At 40.9% G+C, this 26305-nt stretch overlaps 1 protein-coding gene across 4 annotated transcripts in view; it reads right to left on the bottom strand.

The window, feature by feature from the left end:
• Nucleotides 1-26305, bottom strand: part of itsn1 (intersectin 1 (SH3 domain protein)) — a 108133-nt gene that overhangs the window by 42217 nt on the left and 39611 nt on the right. For 2 of the 4 annotated variants that reach the window (XM_034185693.1, XM_034185691.1), the window contains 13 exons: nucleotides 23660-23796; nucleotides 23266-23561; nucleotides 21375-21532; nucleotides 16563-16807; nucleotides 16244-16418; nucleotides 15809-15895; nucleotides 15457-15605; nucleotides 15230-15309; nucleotides 14957-15129; nucleotides 14819-14864; nucleotides 14502-14623; nucleotides 13205-13328; nucleotides 7336-7530 (listed from right to left, as the gene is read on the bottom strand). In XM_034185693.1, coding sequence (XP_034041584.1) covers nucleotides 7336-7530; nucleotides 13205-13328; nucleotides 14502-14623; nucleotides 14819-14864; nucleotides 14957-15129; nucleotides 15230-15309; nucleotides 15457-15605; nucleotides 15809-15895; nucleotides 16244-16418; nucleotides 16563-16807; nucleotides 21375-21532; nucleotides 23266-23561; nucleotides 23660-23796 — 1987 coding nt within the window. Of the gene's footprint in view, nucleotides 1-1011; nucleotides 4411-7335; nucleotides 7531-13204; nucleotides 13329-14501; nucleotides 14624-14818; nucleotides 14865-14956; nucleotides 15130-15229; nucleotides 15310-15456; nucleotides 15606-15808; nucleotides 15896-16243; nucleotides 16419-16562; nucleotides 16808-20885; nucleotides 20901-21374; nucleotides 21533-23265; nucleotides 23562-23659; nucleotides 23797-26305 lie in introns of those variants that run through there. The other 2 variants (XM_034185692.1, XM_034185690.1) reach the window with 2 other exon arrangements.

Here is a 26305-nt window from a genome sequence, read left to right as displayed (position 1 = left end):
CAGGTGCTTCCCATCTTACTGAATGGCTGTGAGATCTGGACACTAACCAGGGACAACTGTATTGTCTTTGCTACTAGGTCTGCTCAGAGGATCCTTCGGTATCATTGGAATTACGATTGGTCACTATGGAAGTCTTGGATGAGGTACAGTATTTTTATTGTGAGCAAACATTTTGGCACTGTAGTAGATTTCTTTGTGCATGATCCAGCATGTAGATGCCTCAGTGCTGAGGACCCCAGCAACGGATAAAAGCCAAGAGGTCGCCCACTTACCACCTGGCTGCAGCAGGTAGATGGACCTGTTGCCTGCCACCATCTAGAACCCAGTCCAGTTCCATAGTGTGGTGGATGTGGAGATGAACATCACCACCTGATGGGGACACTACTCCCAGACCTGTACCATTTATTTATGCAAAACCTTTATTGGGCCGATTCCTCATCACCTGGAAATGTAACCAGACAACTTCCACTGCAGCTTTTACTGCAATAAAACAAAACGTGTGAATGAAATAAAAAATGTAATAAAACATAATTTTTAAAAAGTTCTAATGGATTGTCTACCCCAAGAACATTTCAAGTATCAGCAAGTTAATTTCAATAGTGTAACAGAATTAAATGAACCCGATGAAACTTGAAAGGAAAACATGTTTTTAAGTTCACTGTTCTAGTTCTCTGTTTAGCAAAAAGTTAACATCATGTGTACACTAACTGGATATATTGGGGAAAACCATCAAAATGCTCTCATCAGCATGGCTCTGGTCTCTAGGGGTCTCCCAAAGTATTTCAATCTAGTACTTCAAAAACCTGTACTTGTAGTGTCCCATGGGGACCCACAAAGAACTGTCCTGTGATCGGGTTCAGGCATGGAGCCGACTCGGGTTAAAGAATCAACAGTCTTGACTCATCAGCCAATCTGAGAGCTTCACCTTTAATACTGATGCACTAAGGAGCCAACGGGATCCAAGCAGATTAATATTAATATTAATAATAATAATAGCTATTGCTTGTTGTATAAAAACTTACAATAAACATTTCATTTATGTCATCATATTTTTCAAGGTCAACATTAAAATCACAATACTGTCATGTGAAAAAACAAATAATACAAAATCTGACATGGAAACCATTGTCATATGAGTCTGTTGCTATGGGAACAAACTGAGGTTGGTTGTGATACGTCAGCATCGTGCAAAGATATTCCTTGAGAACTGTCCTCTTTCTTTCTGAAGCCACCTTCACAGTACTTTTCATACCAAAGTAGTTTTGGTTCCTGAGTACGTTTTTCAGACCCGTTAGGGTAGGTACTCTCTGATGGTACAGGAACTAGTGCTCTACATTAGTCAGTGAGGAAACACTGATTAGTTCCTGCAGCCCAGTCAGACTTTCACGAGTGTTTGGAACTACAGCGCAGTTCTTAGAAAATATAAAAACATCAAGGTGGCGAGAACGTGCGAGTCCTTATACAGACAAATTAAAGTGAAAAGGGCTTTCAACATGGGACGATTTATTAAAAGATCCGAAGGCAAAACAAAAAAGAATACTGTCTTTTTTCTTTTAGATCATGAGTCAAAGTGGTTAATACACAAAAAGACATGTTGCTTATTCCAAACTGATATTACTGCCACTGTACACGTGATTACCAATTTTTGTTTTCCTTTTTTTTGTTATGTGTTTATGTGGCTGATATAAGAATTTAACAGGGAAGTCCACATCCTTCAGTGTGGATATCAATTTTTTATTTATTCATTTTCAATAGTTCTTACACAAATTACTGGTAAACCTGAATGTGAAGCACCAAAATTCAAATATGTTCAGATTTAAAAGCAAATGAGCCAAATTGAGTAAAACAAGACTATTTAATAAAATGTCCAAATCCATTAAACATCAACAACAAATGTTTTTAGATCAGTTTTATATCAAGAAAAATCTGATTTCTTGTAACGGGTTCTCTAATTACAGCCACAGAACCCGACAGCTCTTTCAGAGTTCTCGTGAGTATCCTGGTGGCTTCCCTCGGCAGTCTCCTTTTTGTTCATTTTATTTATGTATTTGATTATATGGACAAAATTTTTGCTGTTGTTGAATAATTCTTTGTGTTTCTGATTGCATAAATAAACACTTGTTTCCAAAACCTCTGATATGAACTGATACGTCTATATTTTAATTCACTGAGGTTGTTTGCAGAGTCACAATAATGACAATATTAATATTAATAAAAAAAATTAAATTCTAATTTTGTATAGTTCTACAATGGGGGGACAGCCAGGGGATTTCAAAAGAACTCATACTGTACAATTAAAATTTTTGGCTGTTCTTGCTAATTCCAAAATAAAAAAAAACAAAAAAATACTGATCGTTCCAGCACCAGACGCAAAGTGACATTTGAAACAAAAACATTTGAGCTTTTAAACTTAATAAAGACCGTTTCAGCAACTGTTCAGACCCAACGTACACTCCTGAGTTTTATCATCATAGCAACAGACAATACATTAAACATGTAAACAAAAAACAGATTATTCCATGTTAATAGATACAGTAGAATGTTAAACTAGTACACATAGAAAAAAACAGGACTGTGTGTGTGTGAGTGTCTGTTGTGGCCCAAAGCTCTGTACCGCGCACGCTGTATGTGTGTGTATTTAAGTTGGTTAGCATGTTCTCTGAGCTACGAGCTCGGTCTCATGCCAGATGCTCGCTTCCTTCCATGCCTCCTTGCTTCCTCCACCAGCAATGAAGGATGCAAGGAGCAGACTCAGTGGGAAAAACCGTGGAAGGGAACTGCATCTGGGTTGGAGCTTAGACCTTGACTGTTCTAAACCCGGTCTAAGTCCCTCCCGGCTCTGGTTTGGAAGAGTGGGAAAGAAGAAGAAAAGAGAAGAGTCTTTGGTTTGGAGAGGAGTTGAAAAAGAAGCCCCTTTCAGACACGTGACTGTAAACTGTTGTTGGTGTTTCATAAAAACACAAATTACTTTTTTGGTCATTTGAACTGATTCGATTAAAAAGCCGCAATTAAAATCCTGCTGAGAGTCACGTTTGCGTAGATGTCATCTCGTTACGGGTAACGGGGCACGCGCCGCGCACAGTCAGAAGCCGATCACGCTGAGGTACTCTATGTTCCTCAGTGCTGCCATCAGCTGGTGGCCGGCTCAAACTACAAACATTTCAAACGTACATACGTAAGCATGTGTCCGTGCCACCATGAAGTGCAAGAGCCTAGACAAGCCTAGACAGGTTTGTGACAAAGTCGTATTCGTACGTGTCCCTTTTTTTTTTGGCTGGTTCAAGCAGTGAATGATGATCTGATCTGTTTATGACTCGTCACCTCTACGTGATGATAACATGCACGAGACTATGTCTGTCTTAGGACGCATTTGTGTACATCGTGTTTACAAATGGCAAGACGTTGTGCTTAAACCCATGTAGAGCAGGCGCTCTCAAACTGTGGGTTTTGTAAAGCATCTTTTTTGGGGGGCAGAATTGTTCAGAGAAATTCCAACTGAATATAAGTTTTAAAAATAGCGGGAATCTGATCAGAGAGAAACCAGATCACTGCTCTCCGTTTGCACTGAGGATAAAATGCTCACAAAACGTAAGCGGGTGTGACTTACCGTACTGGCCGGGTCAGTAAAGATCCAGTTGAGTCTGGACAGAACTGAGACACGGACGCGTGTCTGAATTTCAGTTGCTTTAACAGCAACCTGACAGCTTTCGTGTCTGAAAGGGGGTTATCTGGTCCTCCAGCAGATAGTGGGTCTTTCTGTGAAGCTGTGGGAGGGGAGGAGTTAGTGAGGGCAAGGGGGTGGAGCAAGCACTTTTAGACTGACAGGTGAATAAAGCTGCTGAACCAATGGAAGCAAGGTGGAAGAAAAAAAAAAGATAAAAGAGGAATGTAAGAGGGAGGGAGCCAGAATCTCCCAAAAAGCCACAAAATGACCCACTATCCACTTTCCCACGCTAGGAAACAGCCGCGCGTGTGTGTCTGTGTGTGTAGATGTGTTAACGTGTTGTGTAGACGGTCATTGTGCTCAATGTGCAGTCCAATCGGTGAGAAAAGGAGCTCAACAGTCCCGTCCCTCCCCTTGGCTCCACTTTTTAAGTGTGAAAAGAGCGGGCGGAGGAGGGGAGGGGGCGTGGCTATTGCGCTCCTTCCTGCTGAGCAGTGCTGTTGCAGCCAGAGCCTTAAGATAAACAGGGTTTGGTCAGAGCCATGCATAGACGGTGTTTTGGCTATCACGGGGCGTTTTAACGTTACAGTCTGTCTCTCTGGCTTCTATTGGTGGAGAGGCGCCATTTCCTGGTCATCATGTGACCTCTTGCTGCTGTCCCATTGGTTGAGTGGCCTAGTAGGCGTGGCCTAGTGGGTCTCTTTGAGGGCTTTGAGGAGAGGGGGGTTCTGGGTAATGATATGATCCTAGAGAGAGGATGACAACAACAACATCAACAAAAACAACAAAACAAAAACAACAACAAGAACCAATTGGGCGCTAAGTGGGTGGAGCGTGCAGCAAGACAGACCGTGTGGAGGTGTAGCCTAAAACCTAGCATAGGAACAGAGTCTAGAGCGGCAAACAGTGAGACAGAAGGAGAGAGGCAGGCGGCTGGGAGGACAAATCGAGACGTTTTGGTGATGTCATGCATCGGGAAAACTGTGGGTTTTTACTGTTTTTTAACCACAACTTAATCGGTTGGTCCCAAAAATACTCATTAGCAGTTGCAACATTAAAACGGTCATTACCAAATGGCTAAAATGGCCATTCCCAAACTGACGAACGCCGCAGCCCATCCAAATATTTAATCATAATTTTTATCACCATAAAATTAAGTATGAGTCACATCTTTTTCAGTGTTATTAGCTCTTTAACTTAGGTTTTCTTGTCCACTGTTTGAGTACATATTTTTTCTTATTTATTCTTTTAATATTTTGTTTAGTGCAATTCCTGGGAAAGACCAATATCATCACTGCAATCATTATTATTAATACAGAATGTGTGATTTTTCTGTAAAACGTCACACTGGTGTATAAGTAGCAAGACTTCCCAAACTAGCAACTTATACTCCAGACAATACGGTATATATTATGTTAAACTGCACACAAGTTTTCTTACCTTGGATTACATTAAAAATGTGATTACAAAATTAAAAATCAAAGAAACTTTTTACAACCAGAATTCCAATGAAGTTGGGATGTTGTGTGAAATGTAAATAAAAACAGAATACGATTTGCAAATCCACTTCAAGCTATATTCAATTGAATATTCATGTTCATGTTTTTGTGCAAATATTTGCTAATTTTGAAATGGATGCCTGCAACACATTTCAAAAAAGCTGGGACAGGGGCAACAAGGAACTACGAACAACTAGAAATGCTCAAAGAACACCTGTTTGGAACATTCCACAGGTGAACATGTTAATTGGAAACAGATGAGTGTCATGATTGGGTATAAAAGGTGCATCCCCAAAAGGATCAGCAGTTCACAAGCAAAGACGGGGCAAGGATCACCACTTTGTGAAAGAAAATATTCCAACAGTTTAAGAGCAATGTTTCTCAACGATCAACTGCAAGGAATTTGGGGATTCCATCATGTACAGTCCATAATATAATCAGAAGATTCAGACAATCTGGAGAACTTTCTACACCCAAGTGGCAAGACTGAAAACCAACATTGAATGCCCGTGACCTTCGATCCCTCAGGCGGCACTGCATTAAAAACCGACATCATTGTGTAAAGGGTCTTACCGCGTGGGCTCAGGAACACTTCAGAAAACCACTGTCAGTTAACAGTTTGTCACTAGATCTACAAGTGCAAGTTAAAACTCTACCATGCAAAGCGAAAGCCAAACATCAACAACATCCAGAAAAGCCACCGCCTTCTCTGGGCCTGAGCTCATTTGAAATGGACAGACGCAAAGTAGAAAAGTGTGCTGTGGTTTGATGAGTCCACATTTCAAGTTGTTTTTAGAAATCATGGACTTTGTGTCCTCTGGACAAAAGAGGAAAAAGACCATCCAGATTGTTACCAGCACAAAGTTCAAAAGCCAGCATCTGTGATGGTATGGGGTGTGTTAGTGCCCATCGCATGGACAACTTACACATCTGTGATGGCACCATCAATGCTGAAAGGTTCATCCAGATTTTGGAGCAACACATGCTGCCATCCAAGCAACGTCTTTTTCAGGGACATCCCTGCTTATTTCAGCAAGACAATGCCAAGCCACATTCTGCATGTGTTACAACAGCGTGGCTTCATAGTAAAAGAGTGCAGGTACTAGACTGGCCTGCCTGCAGTCCACACCTGTTGCCCACTGAAAATATGTGGCACATTATGAAGTGCAAAATACGACAACGGAGACCCCGGACTGTTGAACAACTGAAGTCGTACATCAAGCAAGAATGGGAAAGAATTCCACCTGCAAAGCTTCAACAATTAGTGTCCTCAGTTCCCAAATGCTTATTGAGTGTTGTTAGAAGGAAAGGTGATGTAACACAGTGGTAAACATACCACTGTCCCAGCTTTTTTGAAACGTGTTGCAGGCATCCATTTCAAAATGAGCAAATATTTGCACAAAAAAGTTTATCAGTTTGAACATTAAATATCTTGTCTTTGTGGTGTATTCAGTTGAATGTATGCTGAAGAGCATTTTCAAATCGTATTCTGTTTTTATTTACATTTTACACAACATCCCAACTTCACTGAAATTGGGGTTGTAGAACAGAGCAACAACACTGACTTATTGGGATGGGAATTTATCTCATTATCTGGTTTAATTATCGGTCCCATTCTTTCTGTGTGGAAAAATTCTGAAACCGATGAGAAGAATTGATAACATCGAAGACAAATAATTCTGATGGATGGGAAAACTGGATTTCAACTAGTACCAGTTTTTAATTCTTGTCCTTGCCAATCATCAGTCTTACAACAAACAGTTTGGCTGTCTTTGATGATTATTTCCAATATCGATTAACCCTTTGATTATGTGATTAATTGATTAGAAAACTGACAAAATACAAGCTCTGTTTCACCATAAACCATCAATATTAATTTACGGTCACATTACAAACACTGAGGAGGATCAGGCTGCAGGGACACATGCAGAAGAAAACTAAAGCCACATATACACACATGCACACCATACAAACGCACACCGAAAACAAACAAACAACACACAGAAACAGTGGGCGAGCAGGAGGCTTTCAAAGAGGCCCAAAGGAGTGTAGAGGTGAAAGGTCATAGGTCAAACCAAGATAGAGAGAGGGACAGCATCTCCACACCTGTGTGTGTGCGTGTGTTAGATTGGGATTGTAGAGTGTTCATACGTGTTGCGTGTGCGTACTCACACTGCGTGCTGGGGTCCGTGTCTGTAGTGAGTTTGACGTAGTTGCTTGGAAACAGCCCCTCCTTCCCGTTGAGCTCCCCCTTCCACCAGTCACAGTCGTCCTTGTTGAGCACGGTGATCACCTGACCCTTCTGGAAGGCCAGCTCATCGTCGTTCTGGGCCACGTAGTCGTACATGCCGATCACCTGACACACAACTGCCGCACAGCGGCGGGAAGAGAACATCAGTCGGACTCACTTTGACCATGCAAGCGCAAAACACAGTTCAAAGAAAAAACACCCTCAAAATTATAAAATTTTTGAGTTATTGCATTTGGTTGCCTCTTATCAGAATCCTCTGAGTTGATGGAAGTTCCAGCAGATCAGTCCTGCAACTCTTTCCAGGGTATCCCAAGACATTCCCAAGCCAGTTGGAAAATATACAACCCCTGGCAATAATTATGGAATCACCGGCCTCTGAGGATGTTCATTCGGTTGTTTAATTTTGTAGAAAAAAAGCAGATCACAGACATGACACAAAACTAAAGTCATTTCAAATGGCAACTTTCTGGCTTTAAGAAACACTATAAGAAATCAAGAAAAAAATTGTGTCAGTCAGTAACGGTTACTTTTTTAGACCAAGCAGAGGGAAAAAAAATATGGAATCACTCAATTCTGAGGAATAAATTATGTAATCACCCTGTAAATTTTCATCCCCCAAACTAACACCTGCATCAAATCAGATCTGCTCGTTAGTCTGCATCTAAAAAGGAGTGATCACACCTTGGAGAGCTGTTGCACCAAGTGGACTGACATGAATCATGGCTCCTTAGGCTGGGCATACACTGTACTATATTTTCAATCGTTGTACTCGGCTCCAGCTCAAACTGTGCAACAAAACCGCAGGGTTTAATAGATCAGAGCACACGATTCATGGTCTCACACTGTACACCCCGATGCTCTGATGCGATCTGACTGCTCACACTGTACGTTCAAAAACCACACGCCGGGCTCATGTTTCCAGAAGCAAAATGTAACAGAAGCTTTTTTTTAATCTCTTTTAAAAAATTAATTTCATGCCTATCAGCGCGCACAGTGAGTGAAATCAGGTGGGGGAGACTGAACGCATATGTGCGTGCACACACAGCAGACAGCAACATGATTCATGAGAGGACGGTATAAAAAGGAAACATAAACATTCATAACAGGTGTTGCTACTTACACTGTTGTATAAATAAACTATATTGTATATGGAGTCATACAGCTGTGCTCATCTGTCATAAACCCTGTTGTCTGCTGTGTGTGTGTGTGTGTGTGTGTGTGTGTGTGTGTGTGTGTGTGTGTGATATATACGTTCAGTCTCCCCTACCTGATTCCACTCACTGTGCGCGCTGATAGGCATGACCTTTAATGTGATATTAGGTTATTACGAGGGAACGCAATAAAAAGAAAAAACCCACAAGACTTTACATGAGATCACTGTTTGCTCTCTCCGGTGTTTGCTCATGGACAGTGCACGAGGTAATCAGCACATAAACGCTTGTAGTGCTGCTTCAACAGCACGGAACCCTCACGAGTCACGATGGCCGACCAAAATATCAAACAGGTTTGATTTTCATCTGACCATACGATTCCCGATTGGGAGGTGGTCGTGAGATGTTTAAACGCAGCTCGTTACTCCATGTTGACTGCACGATGCAGGGCACACGATTAAGCTGAAACTCGGCGCGATCCAAAAAATTCTCGCACGAGTGAAAAATCGGCTGAAAAAGGGCCAAAACTCGCACAGTGTAAGCCCAGCTTTAGGGAGATGACCAGGGTGCATCTTGAATGATTTTTCTGAATGATTTTTACATCAATTTCTGTGTACAAACAAAAAATAAATACAAAAAACAATTACCAGTCTGCAATGTAACGCAGTGAAACATATAAAGTAATACAACAGACAAACAAACAAAAAAATAGCCACACAGTCAATTTATTACGCAAACTATAACAAGTTAATGTATTATTTTTATACAGTCTTTGAAAACAAGCCAATGTACTGGATACTTTAATACAATCCAGTCATTCCACACTCTAACACCCTTTACAGACATGCAATGACTTTTAGCAGTAGTTCGAATCTTTCTTCTATCAAACACCACAGATCCACGCAAATTATAACTGGACTCTCTCATTTTAAACAGCTCCTGGACATGATGAGGCAAGAGTACATTTTTAACTTTATACATTATCTGTATTGTAAATAATCAACCAAGTCATAAAATTTCAAAAACTGAAGACGAACAAACAGTGAATTTGTTGGTTCACGATATGGTTTTTTATTTATCATTCTTATAGCTTTTTTTTGTAACAGAAATATTGGATTAGTATTTGTTTTATATGTATTTTCCCAAACTTCAATGCAGTAAGTCATATAAGGGACAAGTAATGAGTGATACAATGAAACCAACAGATGTTGGGGGAGAAAGTATTGTACTTTGTATATGATAGCAATAACTTTGATATTTTGGACTCAATGTGTTTTATATGAGTTTTCCAACTAAGCTTGTCATCAACAAAAACTCCAAGAAATTTAGTTTGAGATACAATTTCAATACCATTCAATAATAATTTACTGCTTAAATTTCTAGGCTTATTTCCAAATATAATGCACTTAGTTTTACCAAAATGAAGTGAGAATTTATTAGAGTCAAACCAGTATTTAAATTTTTGCAGTTCCCTGTCCACCAAGTCCAAGAGCTGTCTCAAATTATCAAATTCGCATCGATAATCGAATAATCAAATCGATTATTATACTCAACCAAGTCTCAGTGATAGGTATAACTGAAAGTTGCTTATTTGATGTTCTTAAACAGTCCTGAATTTTAGAGAAATTTGTAAGGAGACTTCTACTATTAAAATGTATAATAGAAAAAGTCCCATTTATTAAAGAGTAATCCTTCAGTTTCTCTTCAGTAAAATATTTACAATTTTGAATAATATTTTCATGAAAAAAAAAAACAATCTGGGTCAATGTTGTTTTCAAAGTTATGAAAACTGTGTTCAGTATCTTCAAAGATTTTTAAGCTAGACTCCGGCGCAAGAGTTCCATCATCAAATGATGAAAAGCCATCCATAAGGTTAGTCATTGATCTTATTTGTGATTTTCACCATATTGTTTCATTATTTATGCCTTTCTTCAGTTAAACTTGCTCAAATCATATTTATCTTTAATGCACAGGGTTTTAGCCTCTTCTGGTGTCCCGTTTAGTTTAATATACATTTTGCAATTTAATGTCCATGTGGCCTGTATCTTATTTTGCTTTTTTAGGAGTCGAGCTTGTCTTTAAAGATCTGAATTCTTTTTAGTCAAGTGTTCATTTATGTACACATTAGTTCCCTTAAGTTTTTTTGCTTGCTTGAGAACCGCAATCTTCTGTTTTCTTTTTACAAACCTCAACACCGTGACTTTGATTGCGTTTGACCTCTCTGGGGTAAAAGGTGACAGTTTTCAATGTCTCCAGAGTTTATCGAAATTCCTTTAGCACTCAGAAAAGAGATCACCTGTCCTCCACAGATTGGGTGTCCAACTCAGAGGGCTCCCCTCCTGGAGCCACTGCTCTTGCATAACTCCGAGGTTTAATGTCCAAACCCGTGATGAGGTCATTTGACCTAGTCTGTAGCTCAAGGTCGGCAATGCGATTTTCCATAAGTCTTATTGACTTGTCCTTCTCTTCATTTGCCTTTTGTAATTCGTTAATTCCAATATTTTTGTTGTTGTTGTGAAATTGTTAATTGATCCACCACCTCTTTAATAGGTTTCATTTGCGCCGACATGTCCTTTAACATTTTTCTAATTTCCTCCAGTTCTTCCTCCATAACCGCAGTCCCCTTTTTAGGCCCCATAATTAGAAAACAGAATAACTTGCACTCACTACATTAATTCCGTCAATCCACTCCAGCCACCAAACATAGTTGACGAGCACAGACGGCGGTGTTCCAGCAGCAGCAGCGGGGCTGTTGGGCCTTGAAGGCGGGCAGACGAGCGCCAACGGCGGTGTTCCAGCAGCAGCAGCGGGGCTGTCAGGCCTCGAAGGCGGGCAGACGAGCACAGACGGCGGTGTTCCAGCAGCAGCAGCGGGACTGTTGGGCCTTGAAGGCGGGCAGACGAGCGCCGACGGCGGTGTTCCAGCAGCAGCAGCGGGGCTGTCAGGCCTCGAAGGCGGGCAGACGAGCACAGACGGCGGTGTTCCAGCAGCAGAACCGCGGGGCCGTGATCTTATTCTTTCAGTCATTATCCAAAGTTTATGACCATAGGTGAGGATAGGAGCGTAAATCAAATGTTAAACTGAGAGGCTCACCTTCGGGCTCCAATCTGCTGCTCCAAGCTCCAATCAGTCTATCTATCTCCTGCTCCAATTTACTCCCACTCATGAACAAGACGCCAAGATACTTCAACTCCTCCACTTGGGACAGTAACTCTCCCCTGACCTAGAGGGGACAATCCACCGTTTTCCGACAGAGGACCATGGCCTCAGATGTTGAGGTGCTGATTGTCATCGTTTCGCACTCAGCCTCAAATCTGCTCAGTGCTCATAGGAGGTCACCACCTGATGAAACCAACAGAACTACATCATCTGCAAAAGCAGAGTTGCAACTCTGAGGTCACTAAACTGGACACCTTCCGGTCCCTGACTGCACCTTGAAATGCTGTCCATAAACATCCCAAATAGGATTAGTGACTAGGGGCAGCCTTGGTGGAGTCCAACTCCCACCGGAAACAGGTCTGATGCAATGCAGAGAATGCAGACACAGCTCCAACAGGGTGTCCCCTCCCCCCCGAAAAGTGCCACAAAAATAAAGCAGTAGAAAATCTACACACTTTTGGATACAGATATATGTCATCTTGAAGCATATCTCAGGGAATTGTATCTCTGGTGTTCATTTCTAATTTCGCCTCAGTTTGTAAGAGTTTTGGCATTTACAAAACGTGCTAAATATGTGCTCCACTCCTCTGGGTTGGCCAAATCTCCCTTTGTTAACAATGAACAGTTGTATCAGTTTGAAACTTCTTTACAATCCTCCATATTGTCTTTCTGTCTGGAGCTTTTCTAACTGCAAAATTACAGTGATATTGTTGTTCGATCGACCTGGTCTCAAAGTAGAATTCCAACAGTTTCCCTTTTTGCTTGATTGTAAGCGGCATCCTTATTGGATCAGTCCCAAACTACATCAGAAGAAATTCCTCTACTACAGCAGTCTTAATGCAAAGATCCCCATTACGTATGTCCTGAGAAGTCATTGGACAAACAAAAACAGGACAAACAAAATAGTAAAAATATTTTAAATATTTATAACAAATGATTCACAGAAGCACTTTCAGTGGCCGCTGTTAGAATCTCATAGAAAGAACTCAGACAGCAACATATTCCAAATTTTACACGTTTAATTTGCTTGTTATATTTATTATTAAACAACAGGACCTCAATTACTTCTCAAGAAATTGAGGTCCCGGTGATTGTACGGGGAGGTGATGGTCTAGTGGTTAAGCTTGAGACCAGAGGATCCTCTGTTCAAACTCCAGCCTGTCTAGAAAATCGCTAAGGGCCCTTGGGCAAGGTCCTTAATCCACAGTTACTCCCGGTGTGTCGTGAGCGCCTTGTATGGCAGCACCCTGACATCAGTCTGTGAGTGTGTTTGTGTGAATGTGAGGCATCATTGTAAAGCACATTGAGCTTCTGATGCAGATGGAAAAGCGCTATATAAATGCAGTTTATTTACCATTTAAAAGTGCACTTAAACTCGTTCGTGGCCATAAATACTGTAGTGCGCACAGACTGTGGATTTGGAGGATTTGTCAATGACATTTAAAATGATATTTTTGTCTTTGTTTCAGTGGGCACATACCTGTGCTGGCAGGCGCCAGTTTAGGAGGAGTGGGCTCTGTGGGTGTGGTCTTGCTGGTGCTGGGACTGAGCAGTTTTACATAATTGGCTGGAAACCAACCGATCTGTCGCTTTTTCCCTCGAGCCTGAACCAACCGAAACACAGGGTGCAAGTAGTCAAGAACCCCAAAAAGAACCTTCATGATTCATATGAAACAGTGCACTGTATTTTCCACAGTATAATTCACAATTATTATTTTTTTACTTGTGGGGGGGGGGGGGGGGGGGGGGCTGTGACGTATACTCTGGAGCAACTTATATAATGAAAAAAAAATCATACATCTGTTATTAAAAATAATAATTAGAATGACTATTTACAAAGGACTTCCCTGGGAATCAAAGCATTAAACACAATAAGCTTTAATAATGAAAGAATAAATGCTGATAATAAAATACACAACAATACACAGAAATCTAAATTTAGTTTCTGATAAAGAAAAAAAGGTACAACATATCAGAGGTAAGTCACTGTCAAGTCATCAATCTGCAAGTCCAAAGTCAAGTCTCAAGTCAGCTTTCAAACACTTGGTGGTCATTATGACTTGAGGCTTGACTTGGGACTTGATGATTGATGACTTCAGAGTGACTTGATGGTGATTTACTCCCACCTCTGCAACATATAGTCTGGAAAATACAGTCAATAATTATGAGTGATAATGGCCACAAAACAAAATTAAACTGCTTTGTGATGATTTATTTAAGTTTTTAACAAAAAAGTACTTCATTTTACAAATAAGAATTATAAGAAAAACCTCCATGTTCACAATGTACAATTAAAGCATTTTAGAGCATTTCAGCTCATGTGACGGAGGTCAGCAGGAGTCGCTGTGCATATGTAGTCAGTAAACCTCACTTCCCAACGCCAAAAGATGCTAGAGCGTGTGGGATTTAGCCTCATGATTAGAGTGTCTGCCCACTGTCCAGGAGATTGTGAGTTCTTGCCCCGAAGTTGAGGACTATAAACTCCATGTTCTCCCTGTGCTTGTGTGGGTTTCCTCCAGGTGCTCCACCTTCTTCCTCCCACTTCCAAAGTCATGCAGGTTAAGTGAAACGGTGACTCTAAATTGACGGTAGGTGAATCTGTTTGTCTATCTTTTTGTGGCCGTATGACAGACTGGTGTCCTGTCCAGGGTGTACCCCGCCTCGCACCCTATGTCTGCTTGGATAGGCTCAAGCACCCCGTGACCCTTGACTGGAGTGAGTATAGAAAATGAATTAATGAATATATATGTATGTAAATCCAGTTTGTAGTTGTGTACCTGCAGCTCACCCTCCCACCAGCCTCCTGGATTTTTTTTCCTGATGAGGATCAGCTGTCCTGGAGCTAAAGTCAGCTGCTCTGCTCCCGTTGCACTGTAGGGGGCGATCACCTGAGCAATTTCTAAAGGAGAGACAGGAAAAAGAAGAACGAAGGAAGAGTTGTTAATGTTGGTGCTTCTGCAGAACCTGTATTCTGTTTATTCCCATGTTTTATAAAAGCACAAATTCACTTTCCATCTTTTTGTTTGTTTTCTTAAATGTTTGATCATGTGGTATAGAAATGTCAAACCTGACCGCTGGTTTCTTCCTCACTGACCTGGTTTCTTTCCAAGGCTGCCCGTCTTCCCTGCCGAACCCAGCGACTGCAAATGAGAGTTTGAGAAGGTTAAAACAACGATGACTGTTTGAAATGAAGATGATACTTTTCAGGGTGTCTCCTGGTGTGTCCTCTCACCTCTGACGCAGAGTCCCTCGGTTTAACGTAATTGGACGGGAAAACGCCAGTCTTGCCTCCCACTGTACCGGTCCACCAATCCCCTTCTTTTCTGGTCACCATGACGACATCACCTTGTTGGAAGCTGAGGTCTCCCTGTTCGCTGCTCTCGTAGGTGTACATGGCCACGTACTCTGTGTGCAAGAGAGAGAGAGAGAAAGAGAGAGAGAGAGAGACTCCATAACTATTAAACAAACTAACACAAACCCTGTGTGGATATGATTTCACATTTACCTTCACTGGAATCTGAGGGTTTTGTCGGTGAAGGGGAGGGACGTTTTCCATTGGGAGGGGTGTCTGATACTCCAGACTCACTGTGAGAAAATATTACTTTTTAAAATGATATATATATAAGACTGACAAATACGTGTAAAATTTTGACTTTTCTCAGAAATATTGACAAAAACAGCAAATTCCTCCAAGTGGATTTTGACTTTACAACAAGAGTTTTTAAAAGGTACCTAGTGTTTTTGCTGCGTGCTGCGACACCAGCAGGGGCGATCACAGTGGTGGACATGAGCTTGACATAACTTTTGGGGAACCAGCCTCTTTGTCCTGTTTGCAGTTCTCCTAACCACCACATATCCTGCTGCTCCAATACGGTTATTATCTACATTAAAAAAGGAAAAAAATTGTAATAATTACTAGTAATAATAAAATATTATATGCTAATAATAAAAATTAACTTCCATAAAACTAAACAATGAAAAAGTATAAAACTATGAATGCTCCAGGAAGCGACAATTTATATACGAAAAAGAAAAAAAAAAGCTCACCAGAAAAAAAAAAAAAAATCAATTCAGTTCATCTCACCTCGTTTTTGTTGAAGTTGAGGTGATTGTCCTTCTTTGCTCTCCAAGGATACAAGGCCTGAGCCTGAAGCCCTTCGACCTTCTCGCCCTGACACACACACACACACACACACACACACACACACACACATATATAATTATAGATTTGTCATTTCACATGTATTGCTTGCTTTTATTCCTTATTTTCCCTCTTCTGAAAAATCAATCAGGATCCAGAGAAACACAACATAAATAGTGAAAATTGAAGATGATTTTGCTGTAAAAAGATGCAACGCTTTGAAGGCAATAACAGAAAAAGCTCATAAAACTATGCTCATGTAGACTCTTGTTACTTTGCCTAAAGAGTAGTTTCTTTTTATATTTAATTATTTTTATCTCCTCCACGGGGTTTCAGTCTCAGCATCCAGTCAAAACGAGGCTTCCTGTTTGTTCATACCTGTCCCAGGACAGGAGAGGGCGAGGAGCCCGTTGTCATGGTGGCAGGTGTGAAGGCGGAGCGTTGGCGTAGCTGTGCTGAGGGAACACTAAGTGAGGGATTCTGACTGGTTGAGGAGGTCGGCCAGGCGTCCCACCCCTCGCTGTCCGACTGGCTGGCTGCAGTGGAAGGCCAACTGTGTGCATACAAACAAAAAGGTTTGGGTCAGTGGAGAAGCAGGAAGTGATTAACCTGTAAATGTTAGTCGTGACGGTATGCGTTATTTCAGCCGCTGGTGGTTCTTCACACATGAAGGCCGAGCTTTTTGAGATGAACATACGTGGTGCTAAAATCAGCCCAGTTGCTGTTGGCGGAGGATGTCGAGGAGGAGGTGTGTCCAGGAGCTGGTGGAGGTGTGGCCACAGGCTGCTGGGAAGAAGTGGGTGTGGCTAAGGCTGTGGCACGCAGGCTGATTGGTGCTTCACTGTCAGGTATCCGTTCTGCGTAATTGGCTGGAAACCAACCGGTCCGCCCCCTCAGTTCTCCACCCAGCCAGCCGGGCTCCCCGGTTTGGGACTCGTCCACCTAACAGAGAAGACGGCATGAAGACTGTGGTGGTGCAGGACTCACCAAAACCACATAAACAAGTCACAGAGTTTCACCAACAACTCTTCCTGATTAATAAGCACGGACGCGACTTATACCGCACCTCGACAACAAGCAACACCAGCGGTCAACCTTTCCACACAGCAAAATGGATGTTAGGAGGGAACAGGGTCAGTTACAAGGCCTTAGTCGAGTCGTTCTTCATGTCTGAAGACCTTATCCGTGTTAACGTAACAAGCACAGCAGCAACATTTACAGTTCTAATTAACACTAAAAAAAGAGACAGTAAAGACATTCCACATAGGAGAAAAAAAAAAATCCATGAGATTTCAATGAATAAAGACCGCACACAAACAGATGATGACAAACAAAATGACAAACCTAAAAAAAATTTAAAAAATTTAAACTAAAAACATTTTTAAAAATATATGGTAAAAACTTGGTATGTTGCCATGACTGCTTTGGGACGGGAGTGTTTTTCCTCGTCTCCGTCACTGGTAACACATCATTACCCGATGCCATCAAAATACGGCCATCGGGTACTGCGAAGGATTTGCGCCCATGCGTCCGTCTGTCTGCGCTCAGAATAACTCCAGTCCTATTACTGCCAGAGTCAAATTCACAGGGTACATTCTTGGGACACAGACCATGTACAAGTTCAAAGATGGCTAACCTGGACCTATTCTGACTGTTTTCTCTGACACTCCATAACTGGTTCATTTATGTGTAAATATAACACGTTTCTCATATATTATGTCAAAGCTAGCGACAAATAAACACTTCTAAAACTGAAAGCATTGTTTTTTGTAACCTGATAACACCTCTGGAGTGATTTACAAGACATCTCGGGGATGTCAGCATGCATACACATCACACACTGTCAAAGTTAACTTCTGCCCTTATCAAAAGCTCATGTATGCGCACACGCACGTCCTCCTGTAGATGCCGTTAAAATGTAAATAAAATATTGTTTATGATTGATTGAGTTTATTCTGCAACATTAATATAAAAATACAGAGGTGACTATATCAATGATACATTGATAACATAAGAAAGCATAAACACGTCCAGTGTGGTCCTTGTGAAATTATCACGTGACAAAATAGGGGGGCTTGACTGAACATGTACAAATTGTACATAAGACAACAGGATCGTAATACTTAATGTAAGTAACAATAAATGCATAATTACATAATTATGTATTACATACATACATATATCAAATCAAATCAATTTTATTTATATAGCGCCAAATCACAACAAACAGTTGCCCCAAGGCGCCTTATATTGTAAAGCAAGGCCATACAATAATTACGGAAAAACCCCAACGGTCAAAACGACCCCCTGGGAGCAAGCACTTGGCAACAGTGGGAAGGAAAAACTCCCTTTTAACAGGAAGAAACCTCCAGCAGAACCAGGCTCAGGGAGGGGCAGTCTTCTGCTGGGACTGGTTGGGGCTGAGGGGAGAGAACCAGGAAAAAGACATGCTGTGGAGGGGAGCAGAGATCAATCACTAATGATTAAATGTAGAGTGGTGCATACAGAGCAAAAAGAGAAAGAAACACTCAGTGCATCATGGGAACCCCCCAGCAGTCTAAGTCTATAGCAGCATAACTAAGGGATGGTTCAGGGTCACCTGATCCAGCCCTAACTATAAGCTTTAGCAAAAAGGAAAGTTTTAAGCCTAATCTTAAAAGTAGAGAGGGTGTCTGTCTCCCTGAACTGAATTGGGAGCTGGTTCCACAGGAGAGGAGCCTGAAAGCTGAAGGCTCTGCCTCCCATTCTACTCTTACAAACCCTAGGAACTACAAGTAAGCCTGCAGTCTGAGAGCGAAGTGCTCTATTGGGGTGATATGGTACTATGAGGTCCCTAAGATAAGATGGGACCTGATTATTCAAAACCTTATAAGTAAGAAGAAGAATTTTAAATTCTATTCTAGAATTAACAGGAAGCCAATGAAGAGAGATATGCTCTCTCCTTCTAGTCCCTGTTAGCACTCTAGCTGCAGCATTTTGAATTAACTGAAGGCTTTTCAGGGAACTTTTAGGACAACCTGATAATAATGAATTACAATAGTCCAGCCTAGAGGAAATAAATGCAAGAATTAGTTTTTCAGCATCACTCTGAGACAAGACCTTTCTAATTTTAGAGATTTTGCGCAAATGCAAAAAAGCAGTCCTACATATTTGTTTAATATGCGCATTGAATGACATATCCTGATCAAAAATGACTCCAAGATTTCTCATAGTATTACTAGAGGTCAGGGTAATGCCATCCAGAGTAAGGATCTGGTTAGACACCATGTTTCTAAGATTTGTGGGGCCAAGTACAATAACTTCAGTTTTATCTGAGTTTAAAAGCAGGAAATTAGAGGTCATCCATGTCTTTATGTCTGTAAGACAATCCTGCAGTTTAGCTAATTGGTGTGTGTCCTCTGGCTTCATGGAGAGATAAAGCTGGGTATCATCTGCGTAACAATGAAAATTTAAGCAATGCCGTCTAATAATACTGCCTAAGGGAAACATGTATAAAGTGAATAAAATTGGTCCTAGCACAGAACCTTGTGGAACTCCATAATTAACCTTAGTCTGTGAAGAAGATTCCCCATTTACATGAACAAATTGTAATCTATTAGATAAATATGATTCAAACCACCGCAGTGCAGTACCTTTAATACCTATGGCATGCTCTAATCTCTGTAATAAAATTTTATGGTCAACAGTATCAAAAGCAGCACTGAGGTCTAACAAAACAAGCACAGAGATGAGTCCACTGTCTGAGGCCATAAGAAGATCATTTGTAACCTTCACTAATGCTGTTTCTGTACTATGATGAATTCTAAAACCTGACTGAAACTCTTCAAATAGACCATTCCTCTGCAGATGATCAGTTAGCTGTTTTACAACTACCCTTTCAAGAATTTTTGAGAGAAAAGGAAGGTTGGAGATTGGCCTATAATTAGCTAAGATAGCTGGGTCAAGTGATGGCTTTTTAAGTAATGGTTTAATTACTGCCACCTTAAAAGCCTGTGGTACATAGCCAACTAATAAAGATAGATTGATCATATTTAAGATCGAAGCATTAATTAATGGTAGGGCTTCCATGAGCAGCCTGGTAGGAATGGGGTCTAATAGACATGTTGATTGTTTGGAGGAAGTAACTAACAAAAATAACTCAGAACAATCGGAGAGAAAGAGTCTAACCAAATACCGGCATCACTGAAAGCAGCCAAAGAGAACGATATGTCTTTGGGATGGTTATGAGTAATTTTTTCTCTAATAGTTAAAATTTTATTAGCAAAGAAAGTCATGAAGTCATTACTAGTTAAAGTTAAAGGAATACTCGGCTCAATAGAGCTCTGACTCTTTGTCAGCCTGGCTACAGTGCTGAAAAGAAACCTGGGGTTGTTCTTATTTTCTTCAATTATATATATACACATATATATATACACACACACAAACACACACACAGAGAGAGAGAGAGAGAGTTTGCAATGAGATACCAATTAAACAAATATAAATTAGAAAGAAAACTATGCTGATACAGCTGAGGGTATTTCAGCATTGTGTTGTATTTTTTAAATCATAAATTGGTTTGAGAGTGTATTTGCTACAATCTGACAATTTATTTTAAATATGACAGATTTTTTTGTAAAAAAGGGAAATTTAAATATTCATGGAGCTATGAAAATGGAACGATTTCTTCTACGATCATCTTTCTCAGTGTTCTGCAAATACAACTTTTCTTTTGAATTTCACACACTTATTACTCCTGCTCATCCCCACTAGGTGGTGCACTGTATCTGGAAAATAAGCATGGCAACAGATTGATGTTTTTTTTTTTCCTCCACTTTTCTCATTTATCATCTTCTTCTGATCATGTATGATTTTTCATTGAAATCTCATGAATATTTGTTTTCATGTGGAAACTCCTTAATGCGCTGGCAAAGGAATGAACACAGACAGCACATGAGATGAGCTAAAAGACAGAAACCAATGAGTGGCGGCTTGTGATTGGTGGAGGGAGGCACAGCGGTGGGCAGGGCTAAGAACTTACCCATTCCCCCTTCACCTTCAGTTTGCACAGCAGAGGAGAAAGCAGACGGTTAATACAAACGCACTGCCGTCACAGCAGCTTTGGCAGACTGAATTCGATCTGTGAGGGCTCGTGACATTTTGAGCTTCCTGCAGGACCTGTTCTGTGTTTCTGACGTGCAGCTTGTCAGTATAAACAAATTCCTGATACCACAAATGCAACATTAAACTGATACTCCATAACGGCTATAACGTACAAAAACAACATCACAAAAACGATTTAATAAGTTCTTTTGTGCCCACATTAACTTGGTAACAGTTAAAAAGTCTTTTTGCTGAAAATTAAATCTTTCCATGTGACGCGCTGCAGCGGGCTACATTACATAGTTCGGCTGCTGTCTCGATAAGTTAACAGTTATTTGATCCAATCTCATCTTCAAAAACAGAGCGCAAGATTTACAACTGAACTCAACGGGAAATATCTGCACTGGTGTAAAAGTGAATGACTCACCATGAGAACATCTCCGGGGGTGATACTGATTTCATCGTGACTGCGGGCGTCAAACGGATACAGGGCTCTGTAGTAGACGACCTTCACTGGCTGCTGCTGATCGAAACTGACGCCTGTAACCTTCTGGTCAAAGAGACTCGGAGGAGGAGCCTTCTCTGCTGTTAAAAAAAAAAAAAAAGATTCACCCATGCATTAGAACTGAAACACGCCCAGAATCAAACCTGTCCGTGGGCTTAGCTTAGCCACATTTCACTTTGACACACGACAACTTTGTCAAGATATTACAAACACAATATTTCAAAGATTTGGTCGCCTGGGTGAGACTACTTAAACCAAAACCATGTCCAACAATGAACTCGTTCAAGGTCTGAGTGAGGTAACCTTTAGGGATACAAGAAAACAATTATTTTCATCGTCGATTAATTGAGAAAACAAGCAAATGATTAATCGAAGAGCTCCAGATGACGCTTTAAAATGTCTTGTTTTGTCCACAAACCAACAATATTCAGTTTACTGAGAGAACGGAGTGAAGAAACTAGTAACACAAACCAAAAACTATTGATATTGAAGAAGCCGAAATCAGACAATTTGGATTATAAATAAAAAAAATAACTCAATTAATCGATTAGCAAAATAGGTATCTATTAATAACTGATTAAATGATTGATTGTTCTGTGATCTTGTGCATGGGCGCAATTTTGTGGGGGATAGGGGGACATGTCCCCCCCACCTTTTCAACCAGGAGGGACAGAATATGGTATGTCCCCCCCACCTTTTGACATATATGTGTGTACTTGAAACATGCTATGTCAGTCTTATGTGCAAAACCATGTCAGAATAGTATCTTTGTTTCTGCAAGTTTGTATTTTTAGCAGCACTGACTTGTTTACAACACCTGTTTCTTGTTTATCACATTCTGAATTTTCTGGGACTTCATTTGCCCAGATTTGAAACCAAAAACAGTTGCCTCTAGGGACTAGTGTTTACACATAAGTATCAATGGACCATATGCTAATTTACTAAACTCAGAAAAGCTATCTGGGACCTCAGAAAGGCCATCTGCAATTATTGCTTGATCTCCAAAATCAGTCTATGCAAGCGAAATTATGTTCACCATGAGTGTTGACATTAGTGCCACTTCGAAAATTAAATTCATGATAAGTAATTTATCCTAAACATGATCTGTTGTTTTTTCAAACTTATGCAAAAACAAATCTAGAGAAAAAAAAAATACAGTATGCGATAGTTAATAATTATTAAGAGCCTGTTCTTTCATATTTATGAATACATTTTACCACATTGCAGTTGTTTTTTTTTAATGAAAACTCAACCTATCATTCTTTTTGAGTTCTACACATGTGGTGATACCTTACTTACACCAGGATGTTAATAAAATCAATGCTGGCTATTCTCAGAATAAAGTAATTATATCCACAGTTTCAAATTGTATAAGTCTAATGGTGTCCACTTTATGGTCTTCTCAAAACATTAAAATTACTGTTCTGGATGCTCAGAATGCATCTGAGCTTATCTAGAAACCATTGGTTTCTGGGGGCCTAAAGCGGCCCCCAGACCCCCTGTGGGTCTCGCATTTTGTCCCCCCAATTTCTAGTTCTAAACTGCGCCCTTGATCTTGTGTAAGAAGTTTCACCTTGATGCAGGTAAAAGTAATAAAGTGAAAGCGAGTGAGAGATATCGCATTTATTATAAACACAGACATAATGTGTCCACAGGGTGGCGCAGTGCCATTAATGCTGATATTTTGCGTCAGCTCATCACACGGTTTAACTCTCATTATGTCAGGTTACTTGGTGCAGATGATTAAAAAAGGCAGTAAATACTAAGTGACGGGTTTAGTGAGAGTGGTTTGCATGTGGCTCGTGTCACTGACCTGTTGAGGCCCACGGGTCGACCTGTTGGCTAAACAGCTTGTTGAGTTTCTCCTGCATCTGTTTCTTGCCTCGCCCCTCATTCTCCTTCCCTTCTACGGCTGCTCCTCCTCCTCCTCCGGCCTTTCGGCCCTCCTCCTCCTCCTCCTCCTCCACTGCTCTCCTCCTCCTCTCCTCTTCTTCCTGGGTCACTCTGTTGAGCCAGGCGTGGGACGCAGAACCAGCAGATGGACTCGGAGCTTTAGGGGCGGTGCCTCCTGCCTCGTCCCTCCAGGCCACGCCCTCCTCTGAAGACAGCCTGAGACAGATGCGCTTAGTTATAATTAAAGCGGCTGTAACATTCACTATTTTTAATCAACATTCTGTAAAGTGAGTGTGCGTGACCGGACATCGTACCTGCTCTCCTGCAGCTCAGCCGCCTTCCTCTCACTCGCAGTGTGTAAATGAGAGTGTGTGTGTGTTTGTGTCTGTGTGTTTCCTTCTAACTCCTTCTGTTTCATCCTCTGCTGTCGGCTGTGGATCTCCCTCAGCTCCTGCAAAGCACCATGGGATACAGGAAGGAACAGCAGTGAGGTACAGGTGGGATGATGGACTGTTCACTACGGGTTACGATCAGGAACACCAACACCATGACCACCAGCAGCAAGACGTATTAGTGAAGTGACAACATCAAGCTCCGCCCCGCCTACTGCTTCACTGCCCTATCAAAACCTGCTTGGTGGTAACCATGCAAACCACCTAAATGCTAAATGTATGCAGATAAATGTGACTTGCTGCTTTACTGCTAAGCCTCCAGAGTCACCCTGAAGCACACGGACAACTACCACAAATCAACAACAAATTATCCCATTTTACCCAAACAACAGCACAAAGTATTGATGCCGTTCATCACAAACCTAGCCACTTTAACTCCAATTTAAACCAATGCGCCATTGGTTTAGTGCCAGTTTAAACCTCTTTAAAAACCTAGTCAGTTTAACTCCAATTTAAACCAATGCGCCATTGGTTTAGTGCCAGTTTAAATCTCTTTAAAAACCTAGTCAGTTTAACTCCAATTTAAACCAATGCGCCATTGGTTTAGTGCCAGTTTAAACCTGTTTAAAAACCTAGCCAGTTTAACTCCAATTTAAACCAACGTGCCATTGGTTCAGTACCGGTTAAAACCTATTTTAAAAAGGTAGTTACTTTATAGCCACATTAAACCAATGGACTGTTAAATGGTAAATGGGCTGCATTTATATAGCGCTTTTCCATCTGCATCAGATGCTCAAAGCTTTACAATTATGCCTCACATTCACCCCGATGTCAGGGTGCTGCCATACAAGGCGCTCACTACACACCGGGAGCAATAGGGGATTAAAGGGTTAACTTCCCTGTTAGTTTAGGGATGATTAAAACCTGTTTAAAAGCTAGCCAGTTCAAATCCAGTTTAAACCAACAAACATTTGGTTTAGTGCTGGTTAAAACCTGTTTAAAAGCTACTGACTTTATATCCAATTTAAAATAATACCCCATTGATTTAGGGCTGGTTAAAACTTGTTTATAAAAAGACAATCTCTAATTTTAAGCAACTTACAGCACTTGAAACCAATCCATCCTCTGTATTAATTTTATTACTTTTTAAGCACTTACTAACAGATTAGCTTACTGAACTGGAATCAGCACAGAGTTTTATGGCCAGTGAAGAATATGAGATAGCATTCAAACCTTTTAATGTTCTTTAAAGGCAATTTGGACTCCACATTCTATGTTAACATTATATATATATAAACTTCACAAGAATAAATACCAGAAATAATAAGTACACTACAACAATGCACAAAAAAATCCCAAATTAAAGAGCTGATAATACAGAAAAATGGTCTGACTTAAACTCCAAAAAATACAGCAATTGTTTAGGGTCTACTACAAACAAATCAGAATTGACCATCGCCACTGATGCTGTTTCAGCACAACTTTAAGGTACCGTCTGATTAGTATATTTTATGTTCATGCCATGCGTTCTTTCCTGTGCGTCTTCAAGCCACACCCTCAGCATTGAGATGTGTTTAAGCAATAGCCTGAATTTCCAGATGGTCTCCCAGAGGTGTTTCAGTGGTCAACGGACCAGCCGGGGACTGGAGCAGGTGTGTAAACAGGGCAGGTCTCAAAACGAGGTATGTTCCATCAGTCCAACATACAAAAATTCTGAACCACGGGAGCGGTACCTGGAACCAGGTACACAAAAAAGGTTCAACTACAACACAATGATGCTACACCAGCATGATGAGTCAAAGAGCTCCAGCTTGATACGACCTCCAGTGGATATCGTGTTCAAATCCTCTCTGCCAGCAAAGACACTCATGTCAGCATGTGTCACAATATGTCAGCCAACTAAGAGAGGAGGTCAGAGGTCATATGATTACTCCATGTACAAAACATCCCAAAACGTAGTGGATAGAGTTAGGCAGAATTTTAAGGGACTGGTTCTTGTGTCAGGGAAGACTTGTTTAAGGTGCGTTTACACATAAGCAAGATGCGTTATGAATGTCATTTTTCTGTCATTCGTGACACATTCCTGACATTCTTAATGTGACTTAATGCATCTGAAGAGGTTTCTTAATAGTGTGTGTTGGTGTGTGATATTCTTGATATTCGTGGAGCATGTTTTTGGCTGTGAAAAAATCTTCCACGAATGTCACACACCACCCTCATTTCGTCTCACGTCGTGGAGGTCGCAACTGAGCGTATTGATCCATCTTGATGAGTAGTGATCCTTAATAGAACATGACAACGTTCGTAGTGGTTCCTGTGATGGTTCTTGGAGCCCAAACTGTCACGCGTTATTACGAAGTGACACAGAAACTGTCACGTTTTGACACGACTTGTAACGCGGCGTCACATTTTACTGCACGCCACGACAAAGCACTGTTTTCTGTCACATGCACACAATTAAACCCGGCTCCACAGCGTTCAGTTTGATGCAGTATGCCGAAGAGGAACAGTGACGCGAAGTCAGCCAAGTGTCGTTCCACAGTTCCTCCTGAAGCTCCTCAGGATGCT

Source organism: Thalassophryne amazonica, chromosome 13 (genome assembly GCF_902500255.1).
Source record: "Thalassophryne amazonica chromosome 13, fThaAma1.1, whole genome shotgun sequence".
NCBI classification, from domain to species: Eukaryota; Metazoa; Chordata; class Actinopteri; order Batrachoidiformes; family Batrachoididae; genus Thalassophryne; species Thalassophryne amazonica.
This window is presented reverse-complemented; position numbering and strand designations above follow the sequence as displayed.